Source organism: Vigna unguiculata, chromosome 5 (assembly GCF_037176805.1).
Source record: "Vigna unguiculata cultivar grain cowpea cultivar isolate G323 ecotype 2 chromosome 5, ASM3717680v1, whole genome shotgun sequence".
Taxonomy (NCBI): Eukaryota; Viridiplantae; Streptophyta; class Magnoliopsida; order Fabales; family Fabaceae; genus Vigna; species Vigna unguiculata.
Window position 1 is genome coordinate 5,355,456 of NC_140796.1, and position 22,858 is coordinate 5,378,313.

A 22,858-nucleotide genomic window follows, 5' to 3' on the forward strand; every position below is an offset into this window, starting at 1 on the left:
ACAATCTCTTTAATGTACAACTAGGCTAACTTGGCCATAGACATCCTCAGGTTCATTGCCAAGAAATGAGCGCTCTTGGTCAATTGGTCCACTACAACCCAGATCGTATCATGACCTCTAAAGGTTCGTGGCAAATGGGTCACAAAGTCCATGACTATGCTATCCCATTTCCACACGGGTATGTCCAAAGGTTGTAGAATTCCACCAGGTCTCTGATGCTCTACCTTTGCCTTCTGACATGTCAAACAAGCGGATACAAACTGCGTAACATCCTTCTTTATACCCTGTCACCAGAAGGTTTCCTTGAGATCCTGGTACATCTTAGTCATGCCAGGATGCAAACTAAGACGACTCTTATGCCCTTTCCTCAAGGATTAACCTTTTCACCTCAACATCGTCAGGTACACACATCCTACCCTAGAATCTCAATATACCATCATTACCCAAGGAAAAATCCTTCGCTTCATCTGACCCAAGCAATTCTACCACTCTTTTCAAACTGGCATCCATCAACTGTCTTTCCTTGACTAAGCTCAGGAAGTCACTAGATATAGTCAGAGTACTACATCTATTGAACTCAGACCCCAACTCAACTTATAGCTTCATATCTTTGAATTTCTCTAGTAGCTCCACCTCCTTGATCATAAGGTCTGCAGTATGCATTGTCTTCCTACTCAAGGCATCTGCTACCACATTTGCCTTACTCGGGTGGTATAAGAGCTCGAAATCATAGTCCTTCAAGAACTTCATCCACCTCCTCTGTCTCATGTTCAACTCCTTCTGATCAAACAAATACTTGAGACTCTTGTGATCACTAAATACCCAAAAATGAGCACCATAAAGGTAGTGCCTCCAGATCTTCAAGGCAAATATTATAGTTTCTAACTACAGGTCATGAATGGGGTAGTTTCTCTCATGCACCTTAAGTTGTCTCGAAGCATACGCCACCGTCTTCTTCTCTTGCATCAACACATAGCCCAATCCTAGATGAGAGGCATCATAGTAAACCTCAAAGGGTTTACCAACATCAGGGATCACAAGTATTGAAGCACTCGTCAACCTTCGCTTAAGCTTTTGAAAGCCTTCCTCACACTTATCCGTCCAAGTAAAAGGTTGGTCCTTCCGTGTAAGCTATGTTAGAGGTGTCACTATCTTTGAGAATCCTTTTATGAATCTCCTATAGTAGTCAGTTAAACTCATGAAGCTTTTGATCTCTGTTGCCGACTTGGGACTTTCCCACTTTACCACCGCCTCAACTTTTGTTGGATCCACCGCTATATCCTGTGCGGATATCACGTGTCCTGAGAATTGTACTTCTTCCATCCAGAACTCGCATTTTGACAACTTAGCATACGACTGCTTCTCTATCAGAATACCAAGTACTAATCTCAGGTGTTCTGCATGTTCCTCTTGAGTCCTGGAGCAGATGAGTATGTCGTCTATGAAGACTTCGACAAATTTATTCAAAAATGGCCTTAATATTTTGTTCATGTAGTCCATGAATACAGTTGGAGCATTGGTCACACCAAAAGGCATCACCACATACTTGTAATGTCCATATCTAGATCTAAAGGTTGTCTTCTGTACATCATCTGCCTTCACTAGGATCTGGTGATATCCTAACTGTAAATCAATCTTCGAGTACATCGACGCCCCATGCAACTGATCCATTAGATCATCTATCTTCAAGAGGGGGTACTTATTCTTTATCGTTATCTTGTTCAACTGTTTGTAGTCCACACACACGTGAACTTCCATCCTTCTTCTTCACCAACAACATTAGTGCTCCCTAAGGAGAAGTATTGGGTCGTATGAACTATTTCTCCAATAACTCCTCTATTTGACTCTTGAGCTCTACCAGTTCTGCAGAGCCATACAATATGGAGTCATTGACACTGGACCGGTTCCAGGTCCAAGATCAATAGAGAACTCAATTTCTCTACTTGGAGGTAACCCTGATACTTCCTCTAAGAACACATCCTCAAATTCGTGTACTACCGAAATAACAGACGTCCTTTCCTCCTTCTCCACATCTAGATGTGTGAAGATTATGAAACATTGTGCGCCATCTTGTATCTCCTTCATAACCCCTTGAGACGATAACAACTCAGGCTCCTCTGAGTTGGGGAACAACAACTTCTTCTCTCGGCAATCTATAAGGATGTGATTTGCAGATAGTCAATCCATCCCCAAGATCACCTCTAACTCTTGTAGGAGTAGACATATTAGGTTTACTTTATATATGCGCCCCTCTACCTCCACTGGACACCTAGCACACAAGGACGATGTCCTGACCAAACCCGACGGCGGAGTAGATACCACAAGTTGACATTGTAGCTCACAATCCGACAGATCCAACTTTTTCACACAAGCATCTGACACAAAAGAGTGTGTCGCTTCAGAATCATACAACATAACAATATTTTCCAGCTATCACACAATGACCCAAAATAAGGTTACCTAAGCCTGCTGCCTCTGCCCCAATCATGGTGTACACTCTGCCTGTTGCTTGAGGTTTGTTGCCTCTCCTCTTCTGCTGGTTCTGGGCTGGAGTCTGAACTGGAGTTCGTGCCACCACCCTCGCAAGGGTGGGGCAATCCTTGCCACAGTTGTTACACCTTCTGAAGCCTTCCAATTGAGGGCACACACTCCTCAGGTGTGGTCCTCCACACTAGAAGCACTACACTTTGTTTTGCTGGGAAGGGAAAACCCTAGACCCCTAAGATTGGGAGTGGGGCCTATCATACAGTTTCCTTCTCTCTTCATGCCTCGGTTTGGACCCAAACGGTCCACCAACCCTTTGTTGATGTGGGCGTTCAACTTCCACCTCAACCTTCATCTTTTCCATAACCCTAGCCTTCTCTACCAAGGCTACAAAATCCTTGATGGACAGTAGGGCTACCATCAGACGGATATCTCCACGGAGGTCATTCTCAAACTTCCTGCATCGCCACTCCTCATCAAGTGGCATGGTGTAGAAACGACTAAGATGTTTAAACTTCTCGGCATATTCAGCTACGGATTTGTTTCCTTGTGTTAATTGGAGGAATTCCACCTCCTTAGCGTACCTCATGTTATCCGGAAAGTACTCTGAGAGGAATTACCTCTTGAAAGCCTCCCAAGTGACTGGCGCCTGCCTCTATTCCATCATGGACTTCATGCTTATCCACCAATGTTCTGCCTCTCTCGTGAGCATGTATACTGCAAAAGCCAACATGTTTTTTGTAGGACACACCTTGCATCAAAGATCCTCTCCATATCCTTCAACATTGGTCTGCGGCATCAGAACTAGTCTTGTCGTTGAATTTCACCGGGTGGTGCTTCAAAAAGTCCTCTGAACTCCACTCCTGGACTGGAGGTTGTGGCTTAGGGTCGTAGACAGGGGCAGTTGTCCTGTTCTCCTCCAATTGGCGGAGGGCCTCCATGTGTTGTCTGTGAGCATCCTCAACAACGACTCTTTTAGCCTCCATCTGCTGCATCACTAATTGTTGTTGCTCCAATGATGTTGGCTGGCACAACATTGACGCCTCATGTTGTTGCATCATTCCATTACTCTGCTGAGTCAGAGCTGCCACCATAGCTTCTATCGCCCTAGCGATGTCTGGTGCGTCGTCCTGAGAAGATTGAGGATTTCTACGAGAATGTGCCATATCACTGGGCATACAGAAAAAACCATCAATCAGACTTGATTAGACAAGAAACTTAGCTAACAACACTAGGAAGACACAATGAAAGCTAAGCACACACACAAGTCCACAAACTCTAAGAAATGACTGCTCTGATATCATAAATGTAACGTCCCATTTAATAAACAAGCTTAATTAAATGAAACATAACACAGGATAATATAAAGAGCAAAGTTGCGGAGTATAATTTCACTCCTTACTGTTATCCAAGACACGTAGAGTGAAATACTAAGGCACACCACGATGTCATTTAACAAGACAAGATAAAAAGTTTAATAGTATCCAAAGTATATGCTCAAGGAGCAAAGTAACACATGGGCTATAGCCCTAAAGGAAAACTCGAAGATAAGAGGGTCCGACCTAAGACAAGCTAAGCAGCAGAATCTCCATCACCATGATGTCCACGAGGAGTTCTCACATCTGCTCACATAAATAAAATTGATGATCATCGCAAAATGAGGAAAACCACACATAGAACATACAAACAAACAAAAAGGGTAAGCTAGAGTAAAAATGTTTTTATCATGCAATTGAACATACCATTTAAAAGTCAAGTGTACATAAATCCACCAAGCATATAGTGACCGACAAGCAATACACTAAGACTCAAGACACGATTATCCAGATACATATAATAAGTCGGATTCACTAGATGTTTACGCTAGTGGTGGCCTCTACTGCCCTACAGAGCCAATTGCCAATGGGTTTCACCCTACCACTCACAAGGTTAGCCTTCAAACATATAAGGTCATTATCCTGCCAAAGACTAGGATCTCTTGCTACTCTCACCACTCAAGTCAGTACGCTCTACGTGAGACTAACTGACTCTTTAGAGTGTTAGGATGCAATCCTTACTTGAATCCTTACTAAATTATATAATGAGGCACCACCACGAACCTTCATGGAATTACGTCCTAATCATGAGACATCACCATGAGCTCCCACTAACAGGGGTCATGGAATTACGTCCTGACCATGAGGCACCACCACGAAACCATCATGGAATTACATCCTGACCAATGAGGCACCACCATGAGAACTCACCTAGAGATTCATGGAATTACATCCTAAACCACCCAAAATCACGTCTCACCAACCAAACATAAAGTTATCATGCATACCAATTCCATGCCAACATTTGTAACCAACCATCCATTCATGTTCCATACCAAGATTATACCAAACTCATCATTTCCAGCTCATAAACCATTGAATACATGCAAAATCACTCAATTCATGCTTCAACATAGTAATCCAACCAATCATGTGACAATCATCCAAGAACAGAGGAGAAAACAGCACCTGAGCACATCCTCGCCCTGTTCTCGCTCAGGCTAAAAGGCCTCGCTCAGGCGAGCTCTCTTCGCTTAGGCAAGAGCTCGAGAAGTGGGAACAGTGGTTTTCTGCGATTTCTAACTTAAGCGAGACCTCTTTACCTTAGCGAGACTACACCTCGCTCAAAACGAAGACTCGTCCCTGAACGACAACTCGAGCAGAAAACCTGGACGAGCCTCTGTTAGTCTCGCCTAAGCGAGACACGCTCACTTGGGCGAGAAAACCAGTGCTCACCATTGTTCACTCGTGCAACAGCCAAGCATTCAAGACCCAATCGACATTTATCAATATTACAAGAAATTACAATAGCACCCAAACATTTTAAACACGAAAACGAGGCTACAACAGGCAAATATGACTTAAAACGTGAAACTCTAACTTCCCTTGCCTGAAAAAATGTTAGCAGAATATCCTGACACCTACGCAAATGAGTACGACAGCTCCTGGAGCAGATTCGCGAGTTGGGAACACTAGCATAGATGGAATACGGATTACTACAGTGAACCCTACCTGTAACCACGAAAAGCCAAACCAGAGAGGAAGAGTATGAGTTAGGAACCAACTTACGTGGACGAGAATGAAGTTGGACTTGCTTGACATGGAGCAGCGGCGAACTTTAGCATAGCTTCTATTGAGGGAACAAGAAGAGAGTAAAGGCACTGATCTTTCAAGGTGGGCATAAATGAGAGGCTTAGGCTGATTTAGGGATTTTGGACGCTCTATGGACCAGCTTTAGGCCCAATTAACTAAGATAGGTCCTTAAACTCTAGGAGAAAATTAAAGTGTGACTTAAAAAAAACATTAAAAATTACTGTGCTAAAGTATTTAAGATAAAAGTAAACTTTTAACTGAAAAAATACCAGCAATGACAAGTAAACAATCGCACAAAGTTCTGTCGTTTTATGGAGTGCATATACATTTGTGTAAAAGAAAAAAAAAAAAAAAAAAAAAAAAAAAAAAAAAAGCTTGTTTTCGGGTGAACCTCAAACGTTATTTTCTGAGAAAGAATAACAGCCCACTAACTGTTGCCACATGTCTTACTACCATGTTTGTGTGTCTCTATATAAAGGTTGCTTCCAATAACTTGTGGAAAAAAATCAAAGTTAAAATCACTGCCTCTCATTCTTCCCACTCAACTTCTCTAAGCTAAGTTACCAACAACTAGTAGCAGCACCAACACCAACAACACTTCACAACTAAAGAGGTTGTTGAACACAGTGTTAGTGTCATTAATGGTGTCCCTCAACTCAAACCCCCCTCAAACTTTTCCCTTCTTCGACCCCTTCAACATGGAGGATCCCAACAAGAAGGTTCGGAAGCCTTACACCATTACCAAGTCCAGAGAGAACTGGACGGACCACGAGCATGACAAGTTTCTCGAAGCTCTTCACTTGTAAGTCTTTTTTTTTTTTCTCTGTAACTTATATGATTCATTCATGGTGTTGAAGTTTCTATTTGCTCTCAAAATTCAAATTGTGATACAGTTTAGGACTTGTTTGGATGCTGTGTTGGGTTTTGTTATGCATGATGAGTTGATTTTAGGTTCTGTTTGTGCAAGGATTTTGTGCTTGTGATTTTTGCTGTAGTGGAGACCCTTTTGGTTTTTGGGTTGTGCTCTGGGTTCCTTTTTCAGTTGGGGTGTCTAAAAAAATTCAATTTTGTTTTTTGCATAATTTTTCTTATGGTTTTCTCTTTACTGATTTCAGATTCGACCGTGACTGGAAGAAGATTGAAGCATTTGTGGGTTCAAAAACAGTTATCCAGGTATTTTTACTCTAGTGAGAACAACGTTTGTGTGCTTGAAACTTTACAATTGGACATTTATTAGTTGTTGCACATTGTTTTCATTCCCATATTTGGCATTTGGGGTAACTATTCAGTATTAGTGACACTAATAGCTTCAAGATTGCCTCAGAAAATGAGAATATTGGTGCACACTCTTCTATTTATTTAAATTCATTTGAACTCATAAAGTTTTATTGGACACACATCTTATTTTATAAGCCTTCATTATAATTTTATACTTTTCAATAAATTCTAACAATCAGTAAAATAAATGTGTTCCAGTGGTTCTAGCGCTCGTCCTCAAGAAATTGTCAGTTAAAGGTCAAGCATAGCTGGTAGGTGATCACGTTTCTTATATATACTAACATGAGTTTGATTCCTGCCTGAACTTATGGATAAAGCTTTGTTAAGAGAACCTTTACCACTTTAGTGATTTTTTCCACCTCTAAATTGATCTTCACACACACACACAAGAAGATATATATATTAAAATGAGTAAAGGTTGACATGATAGTTTCCATAAAATAGCTAATTGAAATCTCAGACATAAGTTTGGCGTTTAAGAAAGGATAATGATATTTTGATCCACTTTTAATCTACTGCTCCGATCACCGTTTAAGAAATTTCAACCATTATTAGAAAGCTAATTTAACTTTTTCCTCCACCAAATCAATACTTACATCTTCTTAGAAGCATTTTTAAATTGAATACAATCTACTCATCTGTATTTTTCTTTACATTCCTAGGGGCAGGGGATGTGAGATGTTCATCATCTCATAGTGAAATACACGTATATAATATAGTTTTTCTATTTACTATAGTAGGAAATAGAAAAGTTACACTGTATACGTGTAGGAAAGACTACACACGTATAATGTGTAGCTTTTTATCTACGATCAGATACAAAGAAAGAGAAAATCTTGTAAAAACTGTTTTTTGATGTATTCTGAAAAGTAGGACAGGTTCTCCTAGTCTGAACTTGACATCTGAATCTTCTCTTGTACTCCTTTTGCAATCTATGTATATATGTGCTACATCTGCTGAGTGTTGAGATTAGACTTGTTCAAATATTCAACACTTCTGAATTGAATTTTTTCTTCCCTTCCTCTTTTTGGAAGATAAGAAGTCATGCACAGAAGTATTTCATGAAAGTTCAGAAGAATGGAACAAGTGAACATGTACCTCCCCCTCGTCCGAAAAGAAAAGCTGCTCATCCATACCCACAAAAGGCTTCTAAAAATGGTTAGTGTGACCAACTTCATTTCAAGTACATGTGACCTTAGGTCTTGTTTGAATAAACTTTCACCAAACATTTATAGAAGAAAAAAAATATAAAAAGTAAATGAGTTAAGTTTCTTCCGTAAGTTAAAATTAACTTTTGGGGAGAAGTTGAATGAGGTAGTTTCTAAGTACAAAGTTGATTTTAACTTATGAAAGAAGTTTGATTTATTTTATCTGTTTTGAGTGCTTGCTGAGAAATCTGTTCAAACAGGGTCATAATCAATGCATGAATAAGTCTTTTATTGTTTGCATTTTATCAGCTCTCACTATATCCAAAGTTACGAAGCCTTTGCAATCTTCATCTGCCTTGTCAGAATCATCATTCATTTATAGGCCAGACTCATCACCTGTGCTTAGACCTGCAGTTAGCAGTGTGCCATTGCCATCTTGGGGTTATAATCTTACGCCACAAGCTGGTCTTCTTTCTAAAGTGACAAAAGGTTTTCCTTAGCCTGAACTATGTTTTTTTAAAATCTTAAATTATGTCTGTACGTACCTTTTTTATGTATTATTTGACAAATTTAGATATGTTGAAATTTATGTTAACATGAATTTTCACTTTTATGGTTAGATCATATGGTATTGAATCAAAAAATCAACCCCTTCAATTACTGCTACAGCAGTAGTAGTGAGAGCAAACAAACAGATCAGGGTGACCAAGGCCAGCCAATTAAAGGTAGGAATGCGTTTTTTTTTCAAATCTTAATTTGATGCAACCTGATATATTCATTTGGATTGTGACAAACTTTTATGAGTATATATAGGTATGTTTGGATAGGTTTTTAGGAGAAGAAAATAAGATAAAAATGAAATAGATTTCTTTATAGGCTAAAATTAGTTTTTGTGTAAATTAAAATAATCTTTTAGAAAAGCTATCATGAGAACTTTCACAAAGTAATTTGTGTATGAGCTATTTTTAGTTTATGGAGAAACTGATTTGATCTGTTTTCTTAGTTTCTTCTCTTAGAAGTATTTATAGAGAAGTATATCCAAAGAGACCGTTTTTATTCAATATATCCGTTTTTTACTATGACTTGTTGGGGATTGTACTTCAATTAACAGATTTAAGTAATGGCAGTTTGTAGGAAACAGGCCTTGGAAGTAAAAAGAAAAATTAAGATAAAGTATCTTTCAAGTTTCCATTTGTTCATTGGGAAAGAGTATTCTAAGAAAGAACCATGCAGACCACGGCCAAAAAAACATAGAAACAACCCAGAAGGATCTAGAAAGAAACTAAATAGAAGACCATAAAACAACTACTTGGATAGGGGAATGTAAGCAAAAGGGTAAATATTTTACACCAGTACCTCAGTTCACATAAAATAAAATACTGAAGTAAGAGTTGGTTTGGGGTTGATTATTAAGAAGTTGGAACACGACCCTCAGAAATCAGAATCTAGCTCATGCATTTTATGTATTTAATAAGCTCGAAGCATTTATTTAATGCAACACCTACAAAAGTAAGAGTGTAATATGTAGCATGGATAGTGACATGGACACAAGTCCCAATATGGACACGCACACTTCGACACATCTAGTTTCTAAAATGTAGGACACGGAGACACAGATCTACATATTAGATCAGTATGTATTTACATCTCAAAATTATCTATAAACAAGATTATTCAAATATAATAATCTAAACACATTGTCAGCTAATACAAAAATAAATATAATTTATCTATCTACAATCCAAAAAGCGAAAAGTAATAATCATATAAGATTTGTTCCTTATTTCTATAATCATAAGTGAAACTTATGTATTACAAGTTTATGGAATTTTTAAAAAATTATTAGATTTGTGGCTATTAACATTGTGTTGGGTTGGAGCCATTTGAAAATCATGTCAAAGACAAAAAAATATCTTTCAAGTTGAATACTTTGGTACATCTGTCGTACAAGTATTGTACGCGTGTCAGTGTCCAATACAAGTGTCTGACAAGGGACACACCATTTATGAGGTGTGTCCGTCCATTCTTAGTTTACTGCATGATGAATAAGCAGCACATTCCAATATGTAATGTCAATCTTTCAAACATCAATACTGTAGTAGTTGTTATATTTATTTACAACTGTTCAAGTACTACTATTAAGTTCATCATGCTGTGTGTGGCATGCAAGATGCCTGGTGTTTCCTTCCAGTGTTCATAATCTTTTTAATTACTTTGCTCATGCGTTTTTTTTTTCATGCTTTGTTTGACAAGTTCACCTGTGCTATTAAACAGCAATGCCAGATTTTGCACAAGTATATAGCTTCATTGGAAGTGTGTTCGATCCTAATGTGACCAATCATTTACAAACACTGCAACAGATGGACCCAATAAATGTGAAAACCGTAAGTCACAACGAGCCTTTTAATTTTTTTGGACCCATATCATTAGTTTTTTTTTTTTTTTCTCCTTTCTTATGGTGTCTTGGTGAGTGAGTATCCAAGGTTTGAGCTATCAGACTACAATTCATAGGGAAGTCTACTGTTTATAGCTTAAATTAATAGGCCAATGTAGCAGATTTATATGGCGTTTTTCTCTTTAGCAGGTGTTGCTGTTGATGAGAAACCTCTCCACCAATTTAAGAAGTCCTGAGTTTGAGAATGAAGTAAGTTTTCTTCCTAAAGTTCTGCATCTCATTCCTTGGTACCTTTTGGTCAGTCTATTACTTTTTGCACACATGAATCTATTTGGATACCTTTTCATCTCTTGATCTTCTACTTCATTTATTGGATATTATGATGCTTGTTATAAGAGGATGTTTTCAACTGTGGGATTATGTTAATGTAATCAAAAAAGTTATTTTGCAATCTAGATATTTTGTTGCTGGAAACTACAGAGTGCAAGGATCTTTGATAGGGCTTATGATTCAAAATTGATCTTTGTTTTTTTATATTGGATGCTTTTCTTTGATTAAAACAAAAGGCTCAATTATTTTGATTATGTGTGCCTATAGTTTAGTGTTGAATGTCAACAATGCAACATTGTTTTAAAGCTGACCATAATAAAATAAGCACTTTCATTCAAACCCATTTCTGATATTGTAAATGGAAGATGGATTACTCTGTCCAATAATATCTTGAAGCAGTATTTAATAAACTATATCAAATGCTCTAAATTACTTGAAAGTAAGTTTGAATGATTTTTGCATTTCAAAATTTTAATTACTTCTGTTTTCACAACTAGTGTCCTAAGGGCACCCTATAAATTTTCCTTAAATAGTTGGAATAGTTTTTCTTCTACCCAGTTTATACCCATGTTCTGTGATAGGGTTCAATGATAAAATACAGAGTAGTGGCAGCGAAGAGACTTAATTAGATAAAAGATAAGAAACTTAGAAAAGTTCTTTAGGTGGTGTTATCAGAATTAGAGTTTCACTAATATACATAATTTGTTGGTTCATACTTTTACTACACTGATTGCTGAGGTGAAATTTCAATTTTAATTGAAGAGCAACTCTAACATCACTTAGGAACTATATCCAAGTTTTTTACTTAAATGTTAGATATACAAGTGCTAACAATTGAGAAAAGAAATTCAAGAAATTGTATTTCAGAGAGAACTGAGTAAGAGAGCCTCCTTTTTTTCCTATTCAGGTTCCTTTCCAATAAAGGAGTTCTCTCCATTCCATGTGTTCTTTTTTTTCTGCCAGAAGTATTCATTCTCCTATCATTTTTGCTGATGATTTATTGAATTTTACTTAACATAATATGACATCAAAATATATACTCAAAGATTCACTTTTTTGACCAAACATTTGGAATTAATGCAGAGAAGGATGCTGTCATTGTACAATGCTAACTCGGAGAGAAAAAAATCATCTCGGCCATCTTTAACGGACAGATCAGAGAGTGTTATCTTATCTGCTTAAGGTGGTAGCAGTGGTTTGTGCCTGAACACAGATTTTAAATATTTTCTTAAAACAAAATAAGCTTCCCTCTCAGCTACCGATATAACTCCAAATGGTGAAATATTGGACACACATGAGGAGCAAGGATTACACGTTCTACTAACATTTTGTAAAGTGCAGATAGTTGCATGTGCATGTAATTTACTGTCATTTGGGTTTGTATGCATCTTACAAAGATGGTTGTCCTAGGAATGCAGGATAATGAGAGAATCTTGTTGAGGTAACCTTTGGAGGCTGTACTGTACAGAGAACATTGAGAGCTTGTGTGTGTAATTTAAAACCTTCTTTATACAAATTAAGCATATAAGAGAAGTATTATTACTTAGGAAGTGTTGCCATGTTGTATATAAACCAATAAACAGCATTATGCTTCTGAATTGCCATTGTGCTTGTTGTGATGTGGATTGTTGTTGTTATGTGAAATTACGTGTCCACAGATAGTAAAAATTAATAATCACTTCTGATATTACCTTTTTTTTGTATATTTTTTAAAACTATGTTTACATTATAGCCACACTCTTCAACTCATCATTATGAGATGTTTCTGATATCTCACTCTCCCTTCTGATATCTCACTCGCAAAATCATATTCGTTCGAACATCAAAACTTTTTAGTTGGAATAGAAGACTGACAACAATATCTGTTATGTTTTTTATGAAAATGAAATAGAATACATTACATTGAGAAACTGTTGTAACTTCATTGTGTATACTTCCTGTGATTGAAAATTACTTCGCAATTGTGAAAGTTTCACAACAGTAATATCACGATTGCAAATACCATTAGGGACCACCACAATTTAAAACCATGAATAACATATAATTGTGCAAGTTTATACTTTTTTTTATCAACAAAAGAAAAGCTTATGATTTTTTTAAAATATGCATCTAAGATGGGAACTTTTTTCTTCTTTTCACATTAACAATAGAAGATTGGATCATTGAACCGGATGTAAGTTTGTTGGCACCTCCATGTATTTTTTTTCTTACAAAGGTGCAAAAACAGTATTCTGAAATGAAATAGTATTTGTTCAGTCTCAAAAAATCATCCTTGTAGTCCTTTATTCCTTTATTTACGAGAATTTGACTGATATGCTTAAAATAAACTGACTTACGTTTCTTTTCTTAACAAAGTTGTGTTATATACATACAATGAAGGTAGCAAAGACCCTAAAACCCTGAAATTGAAAATGTAGGGAATTGCAGAAGTTATATATTACAGTATTTCCAACTTATCCGTTTAGATGACACACTTGTGTCATTAACGTATCATTGAAAAATCGGATTCAAAACCATTTTTTACAAGACTCCCTACTTTTTACCTCTAAAATTTGTCTTATGTCATAGAATTAAGCATGAGTGATATCTAAAGATTTTATAAATTATTTTAAAATGAACAGCCTTTTTCAGCTTAGATGAAAGAGATCATACAAACATGTTCTGAACAAAAGATTCAAGGAAAGAATTTTTCAAACTGTTAGTTCCTTATTAATCAGCTAATCTCTATTTTCTATTAATTTTTGCTTGGATCATTCATCAATATCCCTAATTTCTTTCTTTATTTTTCGGTTCTCTTATCCCATTAAGCAAAATATGAAAGAATCGTAAAATCTTCATACCACAAAAACGCAAGCAGACTCTGCTACCTAACAATTTTTCTTCCACCTATGGAGCCATTAATATCCCAAAACTTGAAATAGCCTTTTTCTTCCTCCTGAATACAGCATTAGTCTTTGTTCCAAAACCAATGTTGGAAGCACTTTGATATGTTAACAAAAGGAAGACAGCAAATTGAAATCCCAGTAAAATGTAAATTGTTGAAAAATCATTAATTACAGAATAGCTAATTTTTTCCAAAGAAAAGCATCATATGAAACCCAACTTCCATGTAGAAGGTAGATCGGCACAACATTAGGTGAATACAATCTAGTATACACATCAACGAGGATGGACAGTACCCTATCTATACCCAAAACCCAAGTCTAGCTCTTGACCATACATCCCCTGGCTGTGACCTGAGGCATGGATTGACTTTGGGTTTGACCTGAGCTCCATCTCAAAAAGCCTCTGAAGTGCTTCTGGATGATTTCTTCCACCACCAACATCTGGAGCTAATGAAATGGCCAAAAAGTATTTCAGGAATTGAAAATAGATCGAGACTAAAAAATATGGATTAAAATTTATCATGTGACCCGGCAGCAGTCGCGAAACAGAAAATAATAATCACTATCAGGCATGATATTTTCCACCATAGTGTGTTTGGCTTGGTTGTAAGCAACAAAAAATTGTGGTATCACCTTGAAAAAATAGAAGTACTCGTTGCTTTGAATGTGAACGGGGAAACAGAATTAGGCTACCATTAACACTACCACTCCAAACATAGCATACATGGCTAGAAAAGTATTTTGTTCACAAAGTAAAAGCAACTGTGTAAACCAGACCAGAGCAAAACCAACAATATGAACCACAGATAAATGTATCTGAATACGTGCATTGTGTCTGTCCTGTGTACACACACACACACACTTAAAGTGTGGATACATGCATGTACGTGTGCAATGTTTCTGTGACATGCCCATGGCAGAGTCACATACTAAAGTGTGATTAACTAACTCTTAAAACACCTACCCATCAAGGTGAATGAAACATGGGAAAGCAGAAGAAACTATAATCAAGATCAACTATGATCATTGAAATGCACAATAGTAAGTACAACTGTGCAGTTTTGTATGCATTCAAGTTAATCACAGTAATCATACAAAAGGCAAATACAATGGTAATGTACATCAAATGTTTTACCTTGTAATTGCATTCCAGGGCCACCAAAAGAAGGATGCTGGTGACCATTAAATGGGAAGCCTTGGCCTTGCATTGGGTTTGGTTCCTGCATGAAGCCAGTCATCGGATTGTTGGGATGAGAAGGCACAGGTCCACCCCTTGGGAATCCACGTAAAAGATGAGGTGGGGGGTGGTTTCCTTGCATGTGCATCTGTTGTAACATAGAATGATGAACAGGAGAATCAAACCCCGGTAGTCCACTACTAGGTTGATGGAAGGGAGGATGAAGCATATTTCCCGGGAATTGATGATTTGGTGGTGAGTCATGATGAATCATGCCCTCAGGATTTGGAAGCCTCATATAAGAACTAATATGAGGAGGATGAGAATCCAGTTGATTAAACATTGGGCCACCATGATTTAACTGAGGGTGGATCTGTTGAGATCGTTGGACATTAAGATTCTGATAAGAAATACCAGGTTCTCTCATATCATAAGGACCACCATGAGGGTATGCTGGGCCTTCATGATTTCTCATAACAAGTCGGTCATCCCTAAATGCAGGATTCAGAGCTGCCAGTTTTCTGGTAATGTCAACTGTTGTGTCTTGGGACATATCTGCTTTAACTATATTTCCAGCAGATAAAAAGTTTTGCAGAGGATCACTAACTGTAATCAAGTTATCTTCTTCTGGAAGGTGAATATCACGAGGCCCTTTGAAACCACTAGCTTTGGGAAATTCACTCTGAAGCAACGATGAATTAACATCTCCCTGGGAATCAGAATAACCCAACCATTGTTCATCAAATCTATTAGTTTTGGGTTGATGTGTTTGCTCTGGTGGCAGGACACCACTTCCACGCCTGTTCAGTGTATGTTCACCAGTGGGAAGGTGAACATTGTCTGAGGTAGGGAAAGGAAACAGAAGAGACTCTGAAACATTAGGCCCTGCAGATCCAACTGAACCCCTTTGAACAGAAAGGGGTGCTCCAACTGATTGAAGCTCCTTCATAAAAGCTGACCCAAAAAGTGTTTCTAGTGTCAATGTCTTCGATGAGTTGGAAACTTCAGCATTTTCTTCTCCAGGATTATCAAGAACATTGCTGGTAGTAAATCCATCAGAATTCGGAACCTTTTTTGTAGAAGAATCTAGAATAGATGATAGTTCCATATCATTGTGTGAGGTTCCTTTCTGTAACAAAGAAAGGAGGTGTAGGGATGCATGATTATCAATTGAAGTAGACTGCTCAGTTTTTCCATCAAGATCTTTGTCCTGAATAGGCTGCTGATGTGATGATCCATTTTCACTAACTTGTGATAAAATTGACTGTTCCAGATCTTCACAGGTAAGAACTGCTGGTGAAACCTCAGGCTTATCACTCTTGGACAATTGCAGAGAGTTGTCAATAGTAGTATGCGCTGCATTTGATGCCATATGTTCACTAATTGGTTCAGGATTTAGGAGAGAAAAATTAGATGCAATATGACCGGTTGTTTCTACATTAGACGTCTGCAAACCCCCCTTTTCGCCACCAACAATAAGTGAGAGCAAGTCATTTGGCCTCTGTGTCATGTCATCCACTGGATTTTTTTCTGCAGTAAGGTGAGGAGGGAATAAACAAAATAAACTCGAATCGAGTAACAAAGTACAAACTTAAAAAGCATAATAACATTAAAACCACTAACGAACATTTTATTTCAGTATACCTTCTTCAACAAACCAATGAGCAAACTTGGAAGATTGGAAGGCATGTGGACTCCAAGTTACATCAGCTTTATTATCAGGCTGCTATAAGAGCAAGAGCATAATTAATCAACTCATAGTAAAATTGCATTGTAGAAGCAGAAAACAAAACGCTTGTCCAAACAACTATATTTTGAGTCAAGCAAGATAAGTATTCACTTTTCAAAAATATCCACCAGTTTTGGTTTATCTATTTTTATAACCTAAAGGACACAAGAAATAGTTGGATCAAGATTCTAAGTTAACGTGTCCTTGACATTTCTATAAGGAAATTCAGTAAGTTCCACAATTACCTCAATAATACTAGTATATTTGTCACTGTCTACGGTTGAAGCATTACCAAATAAGTATCTCTTTTTCACAAATATCCACCAGATGTGGTTTATCTATTTTTATAACCCCAAGGACACGAGACATAGTCGAACGAAGATGATAAGTTAACACGTTCTTGACATTACTAAAAGGAAATTCAGTAAGTTCCACAATTACCTCAATAATACTAGTAGATTTGTCACCGTCGACTGTTGAAGCATTACCAAAAAGCTTGTATAGGATAGAATTTGAATTGTCTGGATTGAGAACTCCCACATCCTCCTTTCCTTTTACTTCAGCATTAAGTTGAGATGCTTCCAAGACTTCTGAAAGAGCAGATCTCTTCCTCAATTGATCACCCGTTCCAATTTTAATGTCGGGAATATCCAAAACTGATGATAAATTTAAAATGTTATCTTTCACATGACTAATTGAAATATTTAGATTTGTGCTTTGAAGATTCTTTTGATCATTATCCATTTTCTTGGTTGATAATTCTCCTTTATTGTCAGAATTTATACTGAATACATTATTACCTCCAGCATCACCGGGTGCAGGTTGTCCGGCCTATGCAAGCATTAGGATAAGAAAAAAAAATGTATTAAAAAAGAGTCAAGAATAATAGTACATATTATAATAAAGCACACTTCATTTGTCAATGACAAAGTGACATAGCAAGCAAAAGAACTATAGTCATTTGCTGCGCACGTGCCATGTTTTACAAATAACATTATATAATTTTAGAGATCAGCTAAGTAAAAATCTAGGGAGAAATTAAACTTCTCATATTAAACTGTGTTCTCAAGTTCTAGACTTTCAGTCTTTAAGAAGAGAAGTAAGTCAGCAGGAAAGAAAAAATGCAGCGAAAAATTCTACAACATCCTCCTTCATATTGATTCAGCATCCAATAAGAAGGGAAGAGGCGGAGAGCTAAACAATGAAGGTAGAGACTGTACTTGTGTACCTTTCTGGTTATACAATATTTGAATGATGTTTGGTACTCGGACATTAAAAATTTCAGCAGAATGTTCTTTTAAACAGTGTATCCCAATCTAGTATCTTGTATCCTCTCTTACAATGTTATCAGGGACAATCAAATTACAGATCAGTACCATGCACTCTTCCTTGATTGGAGATTGCTCTATAAAAATCTCGAAATCTCTAAAGTATTTTGTATTTTAACTGATAATTAGACATGAAACCAACATTCAAACCAGAAAACATCAAATTAAGGTTGGCTGCAATGACAGAATCTAAGTTTTGGTGTCTTGAAACTCCCAGTAAGGAAGAAACTAGTGGCTTGAATAAAGCCATCATTCACTTGCAAACTATTTAAGTTTATTAGACAAATGTCATCACTCTTCAGACAGTCAGGACATTTTTATAACCACACTCTAACTATAACTTCGAAATAATAAAGTCCTTTAGTGATTTTTAACAGTTTTGTGCCAGTAGAGCAGTTATGATTCCCATCTAAAAATATCACATAATAAAGGACTTGGTTCTCAAACAAGACATACCAACTTTCTATCATAACAGTAACAAAAACAAAAATTCCCTACCCAAAGAGATAACATTTAAAAAAGAAGATACCAAAAATTAAAATTTACGAGTAAAACTAAGTTAAATGCCTAATCCAACAAATAAAGAAATTAATCTTTTTGCTTAAAATTTGAAATAGAAGCTGCTAAGAATAGCTAGGCTACAAAAGCTCTAACCAGTTACCTCTGTTGAATGAGTGCTAACGGATGTTTTGGTAGCAAAATTACGTTCCAATTTTGTACTTGCAAATCCTGGAGGTACAAGTGGTCTAGCTGCTGAAAGAGTCTGTGAAAGGGAAGAAGATTTCTCATCATTGCTTAAAGCTGCTACAGTCACATGAGGCTCCACAGACTCATTGTTCCTATTAACTAGCCTTTTCTCATCGTCTTCAACAAGTGAAGTTATGTCAAAATCCTCGTTATTCTTGTCTGGGTTCAACTTATGCTTATCTTGGAAAGCTTTGTGCTGTTCCTTTCTCATCAATTCAAAAGAAGCTGGCAAAATCCATTTAATAAATAATTCAATAGCATGAACTTAACAAAGGTAAACAGAACTTCTAAGGACATAAATAATGAGAACACATACTGAAAACCACAATATCTTCTAGAGAAGAACAGTTACCTCTTCTTTTTCTTTCCTCTTCAGCCCTGTCCTCACTTGTATACTCCAAAGAACCAAATGTTTCATCATTATAGGAGTCATTAGTCTCCCTACGTGAGTGAGGTGCCTGGATAGCATCCAAAGCAAAAAATAACAAGCATTGAAGTTAATAAAATTAAAATATGATTTCATTATTATCCATGGCATTCCCACAAAAATGATAATCATACTTCAGAGTAACGAGATGTCGGAAGTAATTAATATTGCAATGTAGCTAGAATACAGTTGTCTGACATACAACAACTTCCACTAACCTTGTAAGGACGTGGAGGATGATATGGCTCACTAGACCGATTTAGCTGATAGTTGTCATTAGCTTTAAGTTTGGGAGCAGACAACCCAGGGGTATACCCAGAGGGCCGAGGAAAAGAACCACTACCTAGAAGCCCATCATGCTCAGGACCTTGCCAAGATCTACGGGACTGGTTGCCAAAACGTTTTGCGGAATCTGCAAATAAACATAGATAACGAAATAGATAAAAAGAACCTTTTACAAAATCTTCTACTTCAACACACCAATCAATGAGTCCTAGATATAGACAAGAACGTCATCAGTCCAAACAGTTTAACTGTGTACATAATTAAAGATTCTTCCATTAAAAAAACAGGATTATTCTTTGCTGATCAAGTATAAAAACCTGAATCCCATTCAGATTGAGAATCACTGTCTTTATCAGACCGTCCAGAAGATCGAGTCTCCCATTTTCCATGGATTCCCCGTGGAAAGCTATCCCCTCTGGTGGGAGGGGACGAACCATAGTCATTACGTCTAAAGCTATGCATTGACAAACCGCCTGAACTTCTTTGTCTATCTTGAGAAACATCTTCAAGTTCACTGTTTTCAAAATAAATAGATAATGGACACAGATCACCAACAAAAGCAAGGGATGAAAACAATAACTGAAAAGAAAATCGCAGCATTCCTGCACAAGTTCATTGACTTGCTTCCATCACACGAGTAGAAACAAATGATGCAGCACCAAAAACTTTACCTTAAAAGCGATTGATCAAACCCACTAGGCAACTCTCTGCATATATCCAATCCACTCACCGATAATAAAAATTCCCTCGTGTATGAAATTTTTATCTTCCTGAATCACCACCCACAGATTAGTGTTACAACACGCATCTTATTTTCATTTTGATGGAAATCATGTATAACAAGCAACAAGATTATCAAAGAAGAAAGGTTACTTTGGCAATCCTTGATCAGTAGCCTGATCCAACAAGTTCTGCTTTTCACTTTCAAAGCTCATTTTGTTCTCTCTACCTAAGAATTTCTCTCCGCAAAGTTGGTGAAAATAATTTCCAACCAATTTACAATGCAAAGTATCAACCACAAAGAGCACTAGTCAATGGCCATCATCACTTACACAATTCGTAACGCAAGCTCGCCCATATAACCAAAAACTCTTTTGCTCCCAATATCAAACACGGTAAAAGTAATAACCCTCAAATATTATTATCCTACTGTAAGCACGAGGTGAATTCCTGCTTATCCATCGCCTACTTATTCAATCTATGATGTGAAAATCTTGAAAGCCAAGAAAACAAAGAACTCAGAACCAATATACACAGGCAAAATTCCAGCCACTGATCCAACTCAATCAACAAGACCCACTATCCAAAACCCTCCCAAGCTTCCTCCTTTGTGAAAAATTCGCAATACCCATCACCTAACAAGATGAAAACCACTCTCCTCTTCAATGAATTTCGTGAGAAATATATATACAGTTCATCACCCAAAAATCATAACGCAGATTCATTGTTAAAAGAAATTCAATTCAAAATTTGTGGAATACCCAAGAAAATTGGCTCCAAGGGAAAACGAAAGGGACCGTAACCATTGAAGGGTTTGGGCCTAATCTAAAGCTCCGCCGTGAAACTATGAAAAAGAAATGAAAAGAAAAAACTAGGGTTTTGAATTTTTACAGAGGACCTGCGTGGATCGAGGGTTATGGAGAAAATCGATCACCGAAAGAGCGTGGAATCGAAATCTCGGTGAGTTATGGCAGTGATGGATCGCAAAGGAGGAAGAGGGAGTGAGCGAGAAGAGAAAGAGATTTGAAGTGAGAGAGAGAAAATCGTTACTATTATGGTGTTATAATTATCTACGCCAGGCATTGGGATAGGAATGCTTTTTTTTTTCTACGATGATAAACAAATTAGTAATAATTAGAATTAGTGCCTTAATCTCCCTTCAAAAACACCATTTATTTACTTCTTACTACTTTCTAATAAATTATACGTATATACGAGTAAATAGTGTTCGCGGTTTAAAGGATTTTTTTATCAATATCACACATTATTACATGTATGATAAATTTGTTATTTTTTATGATACTTATGTTATAATACATTTTAGTTTAATTCATCATGTGAAATATTTGTACTTGTTAAGATTAGGATTTATCCGAGATTTTAACTTTTTAACTGGATAATTCGTCTGTGTTATTTTCCTTGAAGAACGATAAATAACTAATGTTTTAGTGGAAAATATTTAGTTTTTATATATTTACTTACTTTTAGATTATAAAATTTGTGTAATGTTTATTTTAAGGTGCAATGAGTTATAAAAAAAAAAAGACAGCAGTAAGCAGATGAAATGAAAATTGTACTTTTTTTATTTGCAAATGTATTGTTTTTTTGCTAGTAGAAAACTTGAATTCAAGATGTATTTCTCCTTTTCTTCTACTTTTTATTCTTAAATTAAACCATATGAAATGAGAAATGTAATTTAAAATAAGTTCAAATTGTGATTATGGTGTATGAGTAAGAAAAAGAACTACAGTGCATGATTATAAATGAAAATTAATTTTTAGTTGTATTTGATACTTGTAAGTAACATAATCATAAGCAGGATTATGTTAGTTTTTAAGTTGAAAATTACTCCATGTAAAGCAATAATGCCTATAAAAAGGGAATAATTTTATTTTAAAATATTGATTTGGGAAATTTTATAAAATGATGTAAATGAGTAAGTTATGTTTGAATGATAATTTTAAAAAAAAATTAAGATGTAATTTTAAGTATGACTTTAGTTTTTTCGATTAGTATTTTTTATGTTAAAATTGTATTTTTTTAATAGGACTTTAATATTTGTCTTCTAAATTCATTTAAGCGTAGAGTTAAAGGACATGATTTTTTTTTTTAATTATTTTATTTTAGGGTGAAGTTTAATTTGTAAACAATTTTAATCTATATGACATTATTTTACAAATATAAATTTATTTTTTAGATTATTTAAATTAGAACACTAATGCAAAAAAATAAAAGTATAACTCACTAAGATGATTATACTTCACTCATCAAATAAGTGAAGTGATATGTCAGTTATCATTAGAAGCGTCGTAGTAAATGGATGCAGTGACAATTTTGTAATAAAGTACAAAATTGTCTATGCCGGTTATAATTGAAACCGTCAAAGTAAGTGAAAACGATGATAATTTTGTATTAAAGTACAAGACTTTTTATGTTGGTTATCACAGGAAATGTCATATTATCTTTAATTTTCTTCCTATTTGCATTGTATTTTGACACCCAACCTTCTTACACCTTACATTGTACTTCACACTCCCAAAATTCCTCCTATTTGCACCCCTATCTCGTCCTTGTTTTGGTGGTTGTAGGTCTTTCTCTCGTTTTGGCTTATTCTCTCTCGTTGGGTCTCTCTTGCTCTCGCACCTCTCCCGTTTTGTAAGAGGGTGTTTTTATCTCATTTAAGGTTTTTTTTATTCCTCCTATTTCTCTATCTCTTAATCAATATTTTAGGTTTCTAAAATCTGCTACCACAACTCCACCGTCGTTTGCACCAACATGCCACTTGAACCCTTAATCT

At 36.3% G+C, this 22,858-nt stretch overlaps 3 protein-coding genes across 11 annotated transcripts; 1 reads left to right on the forward strand and 2 right to left on the reverse strand.

Moving 5' to 3' along the window:
- Nucleotides 1-1,854: 1,854 nt before the first annotated feature.
- On the reverse strand, nucleotides 1,855-3,073 carry LOC114182975 (uncharacterized). Its single transcript, XM_028069786.2, has 4 exons — nucleotides 2,748-3,073; nucleotides 2,461-2,618; nucleotides 2,301-2,375; nucleotides 1,855-2,153 (listed from the first exon to the last, which is right to left on the reverse strand). Exons 1-4 carry the CDS (start codon nucleotides 3,071-3,073, stop codon nucleotides 1,855-1,857), a joined length of 858 nt encoding a protein of 285 aa, XP_027925587.2.
- A 3,043-nt stretch (nucleotides 3,074-6,116) lies between these two features.
- On the forward strand, nucleotides 6,117-12,386 carry LOC114183930 (protein REVEILLE 3-like). 3 transcript variants are annotated; one of them, XM_028071125.1, is made up of 8 exons: nucleotides 6,117-6,414; nucleotides 6,728-6,785; nucleotides 7,925-8,048; nucleotides 8,348-8,527; nucleotides 8,659-8,763; nucleotides 10,313-10,422; nucleotides 10,620-10,682; nucleotides 11,847-12,386. In XM_028071125.1, the coding sequence occupies exons 1-8, from the start codon at nucleotides 6,254-6,256 to the stop codon at nucleotides 11,943-11,945; spliced, it is 900 nt and encodes a 299-aa protein (XP_027926926.1). In that variant the 5' UTR covers nucleotides 6,117-6,253; the 3' UTR covers nucleotides 11,946-12,386. The 3 variants fall into 3 exon arrangements, with proteins under 3 accessions (XP_027926926.1, XP_027926927.1, XP_027926928.1); XM_028071126.1 differs by having other exon boundaries at nucleotides 10,623-10,682; XM_028071127.1 differs by having other exon boundaries at nucleotides 8,402-8,527.
- Nucleotides 12,387-13,775: 1,389 nt separating this feature from the next.
- LOC114185239 (chorismate synthase) lies at nucleotides 13,776-21,129 on the reverse strand. 7 transcript variants are annotated; one of them, XM_028072856.2, is made up of 11 exons: nucleotides 20,215-21,129; nucleotides 20,013-20,111; nucleotides 19,659-19,855; nucleotides 19,275-19,468; nucleotides 18,982-19,087; nucleotides 18,544-18,854; nucleotides 17,355-17,385; nucleotides 16,996-17,210; nucleotides 16,470-16,551; nucleotides 14,784-16,355; nucleotides 13,776-14,089 (listed from the first exon to the last, which is right to left on the reverse strand). In XM_028072856.2, the coding sequence occupies exons 1-11, from the start codon at nucleotides 20,274-20,276 to the stop codon at nucleotides 13,944-13,946; spliced, it is 3,015 nt and encodes a 1,004-aa protein (XP_027928657.1). In that variant the 5' UTR covers nucleotides 20,277-21,129; the 3' UTR covers nucleotides 13,776-13,943. The 7 variants fall into 7 exon arrangements, with proteins under 7 accessions (XP_027928657.1, XP_085529383.1, XP_027928658.1 ...); XM_085673257.1 differs by having other exon boundaries at nucleotides 13,776-14,095; nucleotides 16,996-17,385; nucleotides 20,215-20,696; nucleotides 20,823-21,128; XM_028072857.2 differs by having other exon boundaries at nucleotides 13,776-14,095; nucleotides 16,996-17,144; nucleotides 20,215-21,128.
- Nucleotides 21,130-22,858: the final 1,729 nt, after the last annotated feature.